The sequence below is a fragment of the Limanda limanda genome, chromosome 7, assembly GCF_963576545.1.
Source record: "Limanda limanda chromosome 7, fLimLim1.1, whole genome shotgun sequence".
NCBI lineage: Eukaryota > Metazoa > Chordata > Actinopteri > Pleuronectiformes > Pleuronectidae > Limanda > Limanda limanda.
Genome location: NC_083642.1, coordinates 7,096,497 through 7,110,351, shown reverse-complemented (window position 1 = coordinate 7,110,351; position 13,855 = coordinate 7,096,497). Strand labels below are relative to the sequence as shown.

Below are 13,855 nucleotides of genomic sequence, written 5' to 3'. Positions count from 1 at the left end.
TCTGTACAGTCAGTGATACAGGGAGACATTGCACCTCTATTGCACAACTTGACACTGGACTGTGAAGCCTCACTGTGCCTGTGCACTGCAAGATTTAACTTCAGGGGCAATGTCAATGTTAACATATTATTATTATTATTATAATTAGGTGCCCATCATTTATTTTGCCAAACATACATTAGAAATGTGTTGCTAAATGTTTAACAATCCTCATGGATATGAGACTTAAAAGGATTGTTCACCTTAAAATGAAAATGCATTCATTACGTACTCACCACCATACTTCTAGACGTTCAGGGGTAAACAGCAGTGCAGCCAAATCCAATAAAACATGCAAATTCGACTCAAAACTACATCATTTACACTGTGTTTTTAGCCTAAAGGTCCTCTGATATCCTCCTCCTAGTTACTGCTGATCTCGCTGATCCTGTCTCAAGAGAACAATTAGCAGTTACTGTAGGAGGACAACAGTGGACATTAAAGTTAATAATAGGATTTACTGTGCTGAAACATATGCAATATTAGGGAATATAAAAATAACACAACTGTATTTATATATATATATATAACATATGGTGTTGAATTGAGTTAAATTATCTTACTATATATTGAAGTACAGATAAAGCTGTGTTGATGATGGATGGATGAATCATAACTAACCAATCAGAAACTGCTCTCCCATGCAACACAACCCTCTTTTCTCTTTTAACCCCAAAAAGCCAAAATATATGGAGGACCATACATGACTTAAGTATAAATAAATAAATAAATAAATGTATAAATAAATACATACATACATGAATAAATAAATAAGGAAATAAATACTGAAATACTGAAATAAATAATTAAATACGGAAATGTCTAAATAAATGTCTTAATTATATTTCCACATTTATTTATTTCCTCATTTATTTATTTCTCTATTTATACTTAAGTCATGTATGGTCCTCCGTAAAAAAAAACGCCCAAAATCCTCTCGACGAGCTCAAACAGTCCCGCGTGTCGCCATGACGTCACCACTGTTTACTTTTACCCAGGCCACGCCCTCTGCTAGCAGCCTGTGGCTAGCTCGGCTGCTAACAGGGAAGAAGAAGCAGCTCCGCGGTTCCGCTCCTTCAGACACCGACACGAGTCCGACCCCGACCGACGCTCCGCTGCCCAACTCCGGTGAGTGAACTCCTCCGGTCCCACCCCGGGCCCACCTCCCACTGGACAAACCAGTAACCACATCAGTGCGTTTAATGGTGTTTCTATTTAACGTGTTTATTATCGGGGGTTTTGTCAAGCTAGCGTCAGGGAGGGGGGCAGGGGGGGGGATGCTAGCTTGTGTTGTGCTGTTGACGTAGACTGCTCCCGGATCGCTTCGTCGGGGAGAAAAACCGGTTTCATTAAAAGACAGCGATAAGGTGGAGGTTGTGTGTCATGTGTGTTATAACTCCTGAAACACGCTAGCACGTCAAGCTAACTGCAGTTTGGCTAACTCGACGTTTCGGTAGCGAGCGAAGCTAGCGACTCCTCCACGTTAACGCAGATCCTGGATCCGTTCACGGTGTGTTTTCCCAGGTTGTGAGATACGTGTAGGTTTGCTCATGGGCTTCAGGGTAGTCGAGGGTAAACTGCCTCACAACAAGACGAAGCCAGGTCCTCAGACACGTGATTCAACTCTCAACAATATGAAATGTACACTAGGTTATTAGCTTTTTATTTATTATTTTCTTTTGCGGAAGAGAGTCGAATAACTGGATTGTAATTCAGGAGAAACCCAGTGTGCAGGAACCAGATCGAGACCAGGTGAAAGTTACGTGATTTAAAAATGTTAAATCAAAGCTAAAAGAGTATTGAGCTTATAGAGGATTAAATACACTAGTTATACTATATTAACATATGTCTTTTTGTTATATTTATGGAATCATTTGCTTTGTTAATTCATGTCTTGAATCAATAAATACTGCATAAAGAATCAACACCTAGGTTTAAATGCACTTATTAATTTCTTTCTGCATTTTGAGGTCTTTATTTTCTAAATTGTTTTTCCTTGAGAGTTTTTATACGATTATTCTTCCTTCTGCTCCCTTTCATTCAAGATTTGAGATTTAGTTTTTGCATTTAAAAAGAATTAGCTTGGTCGATGAATGAACTGTTAACATTCATATATGTTCCTTCTTTCCTCTTTTGGGCTTCTCGTGTGTGTAGCCAGGTGTATAGGTTATTGTGGTTACAACTGTTTTTATGGTGCGTGATATCACTTCTCTTTCGGATGTATTTCCTTGATATTTTTGTTACCAGTGGTGCATGTGTAACATCACGTGTTAGAAACAAAAACTGTCTGCGTTTAATGGGGGAGGTGGTGTTTGTTTGCTCTTTCGGAAAAGGTCCCTTCGCAGTGCTTCCCTCGTTTCCTCTCCATTCTTTGAAAAGTGGCCCCCGCTGCTAAAGAGTTGCTCGTGGTGAGAATACTTTAAAAAAAACAGTAAAAAAAAAAAATACATATATACTCATGAAGAGCGTATTATTCAGCCCATTCCTTCGACAGGTGCACTGCAACACGACTGTTCAATTATCATAATCCCACAGTAGATAATATCTGATATTGCTCGCAGTGGAGCCGAGGCGGGATGAGCCCAGTGTTCAGCCGTGCTCTCAAAACCAAATCACCGCCGGCATCTTCAAAAATGCCCACAGGAAACACGGCCCTTTGTCTTCGCATCTAATCCTCATCCTGAAAGCAAAAGTAAACAGTGGAAAAGCTCACCAACAACCGCCTGTTTGGATTAGATAGGTTGTAGTTTTAGGAAAGACGGAACTCAGTTTTAACCGTATAAGTCCTAACTTGCCTTTTGAATGACACATCGCTGCAGCTGTGGACGTTAATAGCTACCATGTTGTTTTCATAGATTACTGAACGTTATATCATCTGTATTTGGTTTGCTGCTTACTGTTAGTGGAGCGTTGGTCGTGACTTCAACTGAGTAAAGCTCAATCTTATCGCCTGTCAGATGTAACCTAAATGTTGACGTTGACTCTCAGTGGTGCCTCGGTGACTGATCGGTTAACAGATTGATTTCAGTTTGTAAATTGTCAGTAGGGTTACTTTCTAAAGTAAAGATGTTATCACTGAGCCTATGTGGTCAGTTTTATCTCAGGCTTTGTGCGTTGGTTTCCATCTGTGCACATTATTTGTTTGCCCACTTTGTTTACCTATATGCTGCTTAGCTTTCAGTCTCAAATGCTCTCAACCTGTATACATAATACTCTACTTGTGCATTGTACTACCTGCCACGGACGTTTATTGCACCACCTGGTTAATGGTAAATTGTTCCAGAAGGAAGATATGTTTGCACATAAACACAGACCCAGGGCCCCTGTGTTTACAGTAGTCATGGCAGCACTCAGTTATTCAACAAATAGACCTGTGCTTGTTCCTCTCCCACTTGTAGAGGAGAATGTTTGTCTTGGTGGGTAGGGTGATAACCGGGCAGTTCTTAACTTTTAGTGCTACGGTCTGTTCCATACAGCACAGTAACTTTCACATACTGAATGACTGCATTATTAGATCATTACAGCAACTTTTAGAATTCTGTCCTCGGGGTATGGTGCTTGTAATTACTTGTTAAGTGATAGTTTTGTCAGAAAGTTACGCTGTATTGTGTTTGGTTTCTTCCTGTATTTCCTCATATTGTTCTGCTCTATCCAGCGGTTTTTCATTTTCACACGTTTCCTTTTTTCTCAGGTCAGTGAAGTCCAGATGCATGAGTCTGGGTCAGAACCAACAAGCCACACCACTCCAGCAAGTCACACAGAGATCGAGAGTCGTACTGAGAATGAGAGTCGACTGAGCAGCAGCCTGTCTCCTCCTCCAGAGGCACCAAGGGTCAGTCTCCCAGCTGCAGCTTTCTCACTCACATGCATTGGTTTCAAACATTTTTATTGACAAAATAAGAAATTAATTTAATTCTGAGTCTTTGCAAATTCCATAAAAACATATCATGGCATATAATGTGTCATTTTGTATGGTTTATACATTTTTTTGGGTCATTTTCCAAACAAGATGCCAAACATTTCCTGTTTGCAGCATTTCAATTGTGCAAATTTGCTGATTTCCTATTTAAAGTTGAACTGTTGGTCCAAAACAATCTTAAGAAGATTCAATCGTGGTCTCGCAAAATTATAATGGGCGCTTTTGTTTTTTCCTTGGACACACATTAAGCCATTTGATACTAACAGCTTCTTAGTTGTGAGGATTTGTTGGTTTTTCACTGTTAAGTGAATGTTTTTTCGGGTTTTCATTTGTTGTTGTTGTTGGATGAAATTAGCGATTATACAATGTCACTGTGGTTTGGTATTGAGTCAATGATTAATCGGATTGATTTGCTCATTCACAGATTATACATTTTTTGTGGCAGCCTTGAAATTATTCTATTCACAAAAGCCACTTATACCACTGTGCAGTTTTTTTAGTATAGCACCATACTGCTTTATAGGGGCATGTGTAAATATTTGTTCAAGATGCTACGTAAGTGTTGCTTCTAACACATCTGCTCTGACTTCACTTTAGTGTGAATCACAATTAGATATGCTACATTTGATTTTATACTCAACCGGTCTGGTCTCCAAACACCATATATTTTCTTGTCAGTCTCCTCAAACATACGATTGAGAAGGTGATACTGAACCAAGGGCAGACAGCTTACTGATGTTTGAGAATTTAAGCCCCCTTATTTGTTTTTCTGCGTGTCAAGGTATCACTGAACCTCTCAGTTCGTCTGTCTCGATTTCTCTCAGGCTCAGTGTTTTTTATTTATGCTGGAGGGGACCACAGGAGTGGGGGAGGTTGCAAGGAGGTTTGGAGGGGGAGGCAGAGCACTAACTCCTGCTGGGCACAGCGATCTGCGTTTTATTCTTAAGTTTGTTTACACTCTTCTCATGCGGGTTAGAGGGGCTGTGTTAGAAGGCAAGGCAGCACACTATTGCTGAGAACCCATATATATTTTTTTAGGCAGACTTGTGAGTGTAGATTGTCAAGTCCGTCCAAGTCTTTCAATAGTTTATTAGTTTGAATATAGTCACAGAATATCATGCTCAGGTTTAAACATTTTGCTTCTGTAAATATCTATGTTGTTGCTGAATTTATTATCCTAAGATCTTATCTTATTAAAAATAACAACAAGTTTAACTGCTTTTGCAAATTGTCCCTCTTTTTTGGCGCAGGCCGCACCCATCAGGCCACATTAGCAAGTATTAACTCTCATAAGAAGGAACATATCGTGTTTGTTTTTCAGCCAGTTTTCAGTGTTTCTATTTGCTGTCAGTCATCTCAGAGTTCACAAGACCAGTCTTGCGGGAACAGATCTGTGTTTACACTCAGTTGCTCGCTGGTATGACTTTCAACAAAAACAACAACAGAAGATGTTTGGACTTGCTGGCTGCCATGGCAACGGGGATTAGGCAAAGGCTGTTGTTGTGTTGATGGTGTCCACAGAAAAATAGAGGGGCCAACTGGCTCTGTCTGTGGGATAGACCTATTTTCTATGCTTTGGTGGCCACCTCTGCAGCATTGAATTTCACAAGAAAGGACAGACCAGGAGGCAGTCGTCTGTTATTGTTAGCCCAGAGCCTGTGTGAAATTCACTGTCAGTTTGTTTACCCGTTTCAAAACAAGCCCCAGCCTCGGAGAGAAATGTTTGTTTGTGGATCAGACCTTAATTAAAATACGAATCTCAAGTTCTGTTTTCGTAAACAGGCCCTGTATGCTTTTTATTCATTATTTATATCTCTGTGCGATTTTGATTACTCTGTTTATGTTTACAGTAAACATCCCTTGAGCTGTGAGGGTTGACAGTGAGTGGGGGGAGGGTGTGGTAATTGCTGCATTCCCAGCCGAGGATGTTGTTGTTGTTTTTGTGGCACTGGTTGTTGTTTTGCTGGAGCTCTAATTCCCCTAAGCCACCCAGAGTTGTTGTTGTTGTTGTTGTTGATGTTTATTTCATTTTTAGCTGAAAAATTGCAGCCAGGCTCATTTTTGCTAGACTGACCAGTGAAGTGGAACAGATAAATAAGCAGAACTCTGAATTTATAGTGGTATAAATCATTTTCTGAAGTAGGGCAAGAGGGATAGGAGGAGAGCTACAATGATTTTTTGATTAATCATTCAGTTGAACTGTATTGATAGAGGAAAAATAATGTAAGTCATTTATAGATTCACTTGAAGATCTAAGAAATTATGGCAGATATCAACTATTCAACTATTTTAGGAAATTTTATACACAAATCAAATCAGGAAAGTGAGGGAAATTAGAATCATGTGTTGACAATTCCTGCAAATGTATGTTTTTAGTTGTTGTTTTGCTGTTTTTAGCTATTTTCCATTTCTCTTTTTATATGAATACAGTGTATTAACCACCCATGTAAACCACCTACAGCCATATTGTGATATTTATAACGCTGCTGGGTCCTTAAGAGCTTCTCTCCTCTATATCAGAGCATATGGGCTGACATTGCAGTCCAGCGTGAGAACAGACTCTGTAGTGAAAGAGCTCTTTTCAAGTCCAAGTCCTTATTTAATAATGTAAATCCCTGTTAGAAATTGTGTTAAAAGTACAGATATGACCATGGAATCCATTAACAGCTGAAATGTGGCTGTTTTTCCGGGGATGGAATGTATGGGATGTAAGTGGCACGCACACATATGCTCGCATCCAGAACAGCGTACATATGTCACGTTTTTTTGTCACTGGGGTGTTTGTGTCCTTTAGATAATAGTGTTTTCTTCCTCCTTCTGTGGTAAAGATTCTAATTCACTCTTCTATTCTGCTATGCTTTTTTTCCGGGGATGATGCAGGTTCCCGTGTCATTGTCGGTGATGACCCCACCAGCAGAGGCGCCACAGCAGCTTCAACAGACCCCACAGCAACAGATCCTCAGTCCTCAGCAGCTCCAAGCTCTGCTCCAGCAGCAGAAAGCACTCATGTTACACCAGGTAATGTCTTTTTCCTAAAAGTCGTGCGTGTATTTTTAGCTCACACTGGTTTTAATGCCACTAAACGGACATTTTCACCCAACATTTTCTGCAGCAACAAATTCAGGAGGTCTTCAAGAATCAGCAAGAGCAGCTTAATATGCAGTTGCTGCAACAGAAGAATGCTGGGATTGTTAGCCAAGAGGTAACATTAATTCATTACAGAATCACCTCATGAATATTTGATCATTATATCAATATTTATTAGGCAACAATGATAATCAATTCCTACTGAGTCTTGTCTCAGCTCAGTTGCACTAAAGGTTAATGGATGGAATTCTTTAGACAGCAAATACTGTAATTATTATCATCAGGGTTAGGGTTAGTATCTTTTCTCTCCTCTCCTGCTTCGAGTTTATTCTTCTACGATGTGTCACGTTGCTCAGCTCCAGCTCCATCACCTGCAGCCTCACGTACTTTAGTGCACACTCAAGTCCGAGCAGGGAACTTACGTCGTTTTTGAGAGCGTTTGCATCACAATGGTCGACGAACAAAGAATATTTATAGTAAACGGAATAAACAGTGAGCTTGTTTTTCTCCTCTAAATAGCATCGTAAGCTCATTGATTGACAGCACCTGACAAAGGCACATTTTCAAACCTACAACACATGTCCCGTGTGATGTTTATTGGTTCAGTACATGTTCTGTTATCTCATCAAGCTTTGTTTGATATGGAAAACAGAAATGGAAATTCACCCTGTTGTTTCTTCTGTCACAGCTGACCGCTCAGCAGATCGCCATCCAGCAGCAGCTCCTTCAGATGCAGCAGCAACATCTCCTCAACCTGCAGAGGCAAGGCCTGCTGTCGGTCCTTCCCACCAGCCCCTGCACAGCTCCAGGTAATCTGTCCGCAAGCTGTTTTTACTTTCAGGTTCATTGGTTATCGTGTCTTGTTTGTCTTCAGCACACTTAAAGTAAACACTGCAAATGTGAACGTGCCGTTTCAGGCTCTGAGAATGGTAGCATCCTGTCTCCTAGTGGAGACACCAGAGAGTCCTGCAGTCATCAATCCACCGCCAATGGTCATCACGGTCTCCTGAAGAGAAGAGAAAGGTGCTTTAACTTATTCATGTGTCTGTCAATTTACCTTTATTTCATTTAAAAACCTGTCAGCTTTATCATGGTCGACTATTTTATTTGTTGCAGTGGGACAATGGATGAAATCACACAAAATAGCCATCTTCTGTATGGAAATGGAATGTGCAAATGGCCCGGCTGTGAGACGGTGTTCGGAGACTTTCAGGCTTTTCTCAAGTGAGTAGTCAAACATTGCTTATTCAATATATCTGGACGTGCATTGACACGAATGAAGTATATATGTATAAGGAAGAAATGCACAAACAGAGAGACAAATTAAAGGAAAACCCTAAAGAGGAAGAACCAGGATGACATAGCTCATAATGGTTCACTGAATGGTTCAATGAGTATGAAAGTGGTGTGAATCATATGCTATGAACTTAGTTGTCACCAGATCTAAACCCTATTGAAAACCAATGGGAGATTTTGGGCTGGTGTGTCAGACAGCGCTCTGTGCAAGTTGTCATGGCAGCTGCTGGTGGTTTAACACCCTACTGGGACACTTTATGTTGGTTTTCCTTTAGTTTGTCACTTCTCTGTATGTTCTGTATTTTGCACATAGGTTTTAATTATCACATTGGAGCTAAAAAATATATTTAAATCGTGAATAAGTATCTACTGGTATGTATTTCTTATGTATAAATATTATATTAATTAGATTTTCAAGCATTTTGACTATTTACCAAAGCTGCACAGTGGTTTCCCTCAAACATGTCGTGATTTTAAACCTTTTCTGCAGACATTTGAACAATGAACATATACTGGACGACAAGAGTACAGCACAGTGTCGTGTCCAGATGCAAGTGGTTCAGCAGCTGGAATTACAGGTATGATTTTTCTTGAGCTGATCCTTTAATGTTTCTTTTTTTAACTCAAGCAAGTGGAATAATTAACAGCAGTTCACTTTTATAAATAGCCAGTCCTTTTCTATTAATTACCGAAAAGTAAGTTTTCTAAAAAAACTCCAGGGAAAGTCTGAATGTTTCCAAAATGTGTTTTCACACCAGCTGTGGAAGCAGAAGTGATGTGTTGAGATAATTGCACTCCTCAGGATGCCAGAAACAAACTCATTCCCACACTGAATGTCATTTCACCATTTAACACAAGCCGTGAATTCACTGACTCTCAACTTCTATTTCTGTCCTCATCTCACCCAGTTGAAGAAGGACAAAGAGCGACTGCAAGCTATGATGGCTCATCTCAAGTCCTCTGAACCCAAACCCGCAGTGCAGCCTGTAAGTACCTGCCACGGTTGTGTCCTTCAATTAAGATAAATATTGTTTTGCTCGCACTTAAAGTGACGTTTTCCTGACTCTGCTACTTTGTGTTTTCAGGTGAATCTGCTGTCTAACGTGTGCTTCTCCCAGGCAACATTGCCCAAAGGCCTTCCTCCTATGAGCCTGTCTCAGAGCGCCACGGCACCATCCACACCCCTGACGCCACTCTCTGAATCCCCATCAGTCCTCACTCCCAATAGCATGTTCACTGGGACCCCTGTACGGAGGCGGTACAGCCGCTCAGTGAGCCAAGGTAACGGTGAGATCACAACTAACAACTTTCAAAAATACCTTTTGCTCGCTGGTGTGAACTGGTGAGATGCACACATACATGTTAATTTCACAGGGATGCTCATCTTCCCTTTTTAGAGTTATTTCTAATCTTATTAAATATATGTTTCTTTCATAATTGGAAATGGCTCTTCTATGTTTCCAGTCCATTCTGTATGTGCATATGTATAAACAATGCTTGTTAATGTTTTTCCACAGATATAATTGATAACAAGGAGTTCTACTTGAGCACAGAAGTTAGACCTCCATTCACATATGCCTCTCTCATAAGACAGGTAACGTTTACCCTCCTCATTCAGCACAGCCACAATGAATGAATTCACATTTGTGGCAGATCCACATGTTTTATTGTTTCCAGTAAATCTTATATTGCTCTTCATCTCTTTCAGGCAATATACGAATCACCCCGGAACCAGCTGACGTTAAATGAAATCTACAACTGGTTCACAAGAAACTTTGCATATTTCAGGCGCAACGCAGCAACTTGGAAGGTACGAACCTGTGAAATGTCCTTGGGTATGAAAATGTGACACAGGCAAAGTGTTTTGTTGTGTTTCATTGCAACTAGGTTGTTGCTAATTTAGTACTTCAGATGTGCACTGCTCCTAATTTAATTCCTTTCCTTCATCATCTTCCAGAACGCCGTCAGACACAATCTCAGCCTCCATAAATGCTTTGTACGTTTGGAGAACGTGAAGGGAGCCGTGTGGACGGTAGATGAAATTGAGTTCCACAGAAGACGGCCCCAGAAGACGGCTGGTAGCGGGTACGTAGATTTGTTTTCAGATAGAAGTCACTCTTCTGGTAGTATTTCACCTCTTAGGGACACAAGTTGTTGTCGAATATCAGACTAATTTGGGCGAAGCAATGTGTGAAACAGAATTTTGTGCAAAAACAAAATAGAGCCATCTCTTGTGTGTTTGCTGTTTGCACAAACCTACAAGTCACACTTAGACTTTGACACAACTGTGACCTCCCGCCTTGATACAGCGCTATCAGTCGATCATTGAAAATATCATGTGAGAATTTTGTTTTCTCATTCCTTGTAACTATGACTCAAAAGACTTAACTTGTGTGGATTCAAACAAACAGACCTGGAATCTCTGCGTCACAGTGTACACAGCCATGTGAGGGCGGCAGTAAACAGTGTATGAATAATAATGTTGTTGTTGGAACTGTGCAAAACTGGAAAAATGACTTGAACATACACCAGTGTGATGAGAACTGCCTAAATGACAGAAGCCACCTTTTATTTGACTTTTTAGTTTGGCTAACATGGCGGAGGTTGGGTTTATGACTTATACTGCAGCCAGCCACCAGGGGGGAATCAAGATGATTTGACTTCTCCTTTTGTGGAGCGGTCATGTCGTTGTGTATCTTTGTGTACAGTCTGTGTACAGCTCTGAAGTATGCTGTGGCTGTTATCTCAGGTGGCAACACATAGACCTAACTTGTTATATTGTGTTTGTTTGTTTCAACAGATCTCTGCTGAAGAACTCTCAGAGCCGTCCGAGCTTAGCTCATCAGGTAAGAGCACATCTCTTTTTTTATTATGTTTGATTATAAGTCAATATAAATGAAGGTGAAGAATGGCTTCAGCTACATATGAAAACTGAGGGTGTGACTGTTTCTTTTCAGAGCGCTGGTCTAGACAACTCTCACTACAGTTCAGCCTCCATGGGAAGCATCCCACTGCATTCCCTGCCTCATGTTCTCCAGGAGCAGATGAATGGAGCCCTGGCTAATGGATCAGGATATCACAGTGACAGCAGTGCCACACAGTCCCCCCCACAGGCTTTGTAAGTTTCACCTCCAGCTCTGCAGTGTATTTGACCCCGTTCAGACCTGGTGTTAACATCCATCCTGACTGATCAGATCACAAGCAGTCAATGCTAAGATCAGGATTGAACGAACAAAACCACATCATCAATCGTTCCTGAGATCTGATTACTTACCACAGTCGGTGGTGGTCGTGTGGCAACATTCTTGCAGTATGAAGTTACGCTCATGCCTCCTCGGTCACAGTTGACGTCTTCTAAATTCCTGCAGTTTCCCAAAGTATCAAACATATATTTATGCCACAACAACATGACCACCTCATAATGTCTGATACTTAAATTGGTAAAATGCTTCAAAGCACAGCTAGACCAGATTCATTAAACCTCTTCTGACTCTCTCTGCAAGTACGATCCAATCCCAAGTGCCACAGGAGACTAATGCAGGACACATTTAATTGTCAGGTGTGAACAGGTCTCTCAGGACGGATGTTAACACCAGGTCTGAACTGGGCCTTTTACTAAGTTATGGTTTAATATGCATATATGTGATCACAAATCCTGATTGTGTGGGTTTTTTATTTCAATTTATCGAACCAGCATTAAAGAGGAGCAGGAGGATGAGGAGATCTGTGACCACTATCCCTACGAATCTCCGGAGAGCCCGGACGAGCACGGCCACAGCCCCGAGATGAGCCAGGAAGAAGACAGCAGCAGCCTCGGGAGACACAACCTGCATCTGGACCGCATGCCGTCCCTCTGACCGCCAGGGCCCAGTCCGCCGCTGCAAGTTCCCACTCACCGCCTGTGTGACTTTGTATTCCAAAAAAAAAACAAAAACAGCTTCATCTACATAACCAAACCACTCTGTTCTTTGGGATTTTTTTCCTGAAAAATCTATATAAATCTGCCTTTCTTATTTTCGTTCTCAATCTAGTTCTTAATTCTTTCTGTACAGTAGAGTGTTATCACACAAATTGTCTTTTCATGATTTTTTTTCTTATTTTATATATATATCTGTACACAAAATGACCACGAAGAGCAGAGACGCCAAAGCAAAGGGAACATCGATAATTAGCACTTCACCATGAAAAAGAATCCTCCCCTCCTCGTAGCTACTTTAATGCTGAGCAGGGGGCCACACTACCTGATTTTATTTTAGTAGTCACAATATTTAAAATGAAGAGGAAGTAAAGAAAATGTTCACTGCCAACGTGATCTGATATATTTGTATTTAAAGTATAATCGATTGATCAAAAGAATATGTATTACTCCTCTATGCTTGTTGGTTTTTCTTAACCCCTTCCATGAACATTGTTTAAAATTTGCTCTGACGGAGCTTGTAAGACTAGATACTATAGATTTACCATCATTGTAAACCGATGCATCTCTATGAATAATAAATTCATCATGATAAATGTGAACTTGTGTGTCTTTTATCCACATTTTCGGTTGTATTCAGTAATGAAGTTAAGGTCTGTTGATGTTTGTTTCTTTAGCTGATAGCCCCACTCTCTGTCAACGGTAATGACTTCTTAATGGAAGGTAATGGAACAAAGCAAATGTTCCGGGTGGTGAACTTTCCACTGTGGTATGTCTATTTTAACATCCTATAAATTCACCTCTGTGCTTCCAGCAGATGTGGTTTGAAAAAACATGATTGTATCGCGAAAAGCTGCGATTAGAAGATAACACACGGCTCCACAGAACCGAGGTGTTTGATAAGTGGCTCTGGTTCGACCCTGTGTGGATAAAATGCCCTAATTGAGTGGATCTGCTGGGCATCACAGATTTGTAGTTGTGCTTCGTGACTGGCAAGTATTGATCGACGTGGAGTGTGCTCACATTGCGGGTGTGTGCATGATGATGGGACTCACTTGAGCTCAACCTCCGAGGGATTACAGTGTTGCAGAGGCTTCGCTTTACGCTGTTGGATTGTTAACCAGCACGGGGATAATATTTACAGCAAATTAATCTCCAGGATTACTGTTGTTTTTTAAACCAGTTTTTTTTTGTGTGTGCTTCTTGCATGATTCTTCTATATTTAACTCAAAAACAGGATTTTGCAGGAATTTTTTATTCTTTGACAAATGTTAGTCTTTAGTTAGCGTTTCTCTTCTCACCACTTTGTCCTGCACAAGATGACAACTCCGTCAAAGCCTCCTGTGAAGGATCAGGATTATATCAAGCTTGAGGGACTGGGAGACGGTGTTTGTGATGGTAGGTCGTTCAGTTTGCTCTGTTTCTCACTGGAATACGTCATGTGGTCCCTGACCAGCGTTAACAGGGGAGTTTACACCCAGATTAATCAAATCTAATCTTATCTCTTCTTGCTGAAGTTGTATGAAGCAAATCTTACACTTAACATCTCACCTCCTTGACTAAATGTTGATTTTATCCTGACAGATACAACGCAATGC

General features: G+C 40.7%; 1 protein-coding gene across 2 annotated transcripts; it reads left to right on the top strand.

Moving 5' to 3' along the window:
• Positions 1 to 1,072: 1,072 nt before the first annotated feature.
• LOC133004756 (forkhead box protein P1-B-like) lies at positions 1,073 to 12,859 on the top strand. Of its 2 annotated transcripts, none has more exons than XM_061074267.1 (16): positions 1,073 to 1,167; positions 3,731 to 3,871; positions 6,839 to 6,976; positions 7,071 to 7,160; positions 7,734 to 7,854; positions 7,963 to 8,068; positions 8,162 to 8,269; positions 8,832 to 8,919; positions 9,250 to 9,327; positions 9,427 to 9,622; positions 9,859 to 9,935; positions 10,050 to 10,151; positions 10,299 to 10,426; positions 11,142 to 11,187; positions 11,299 to 11,459; positions 12,036 to 12,859. In XM_061074267.1, exons 2-16 carry the CDS (start codon positions 3,746 to 3,748, stop codon positions 12,196 to 12,198), a joined length of 1,728 nt encoding a protein of 575 aa, XP_060930250.1. In that variant the 5' UTR covers positions 1,073 to 1,167; positions 3,731 to 3,745; the 3' UTR covers positions 12,199 to 12,859. The 2 variants fall into 2 exon arrangements, with proteins under 2 accessions (XP_060930250.1, XP_060930249.1); XM_061074266.1 differs by having other exon boundaries at positions 9,427 to 9,628.
• Positions 12,860 to 13,855: the final 996 nt, after the last annotated feature.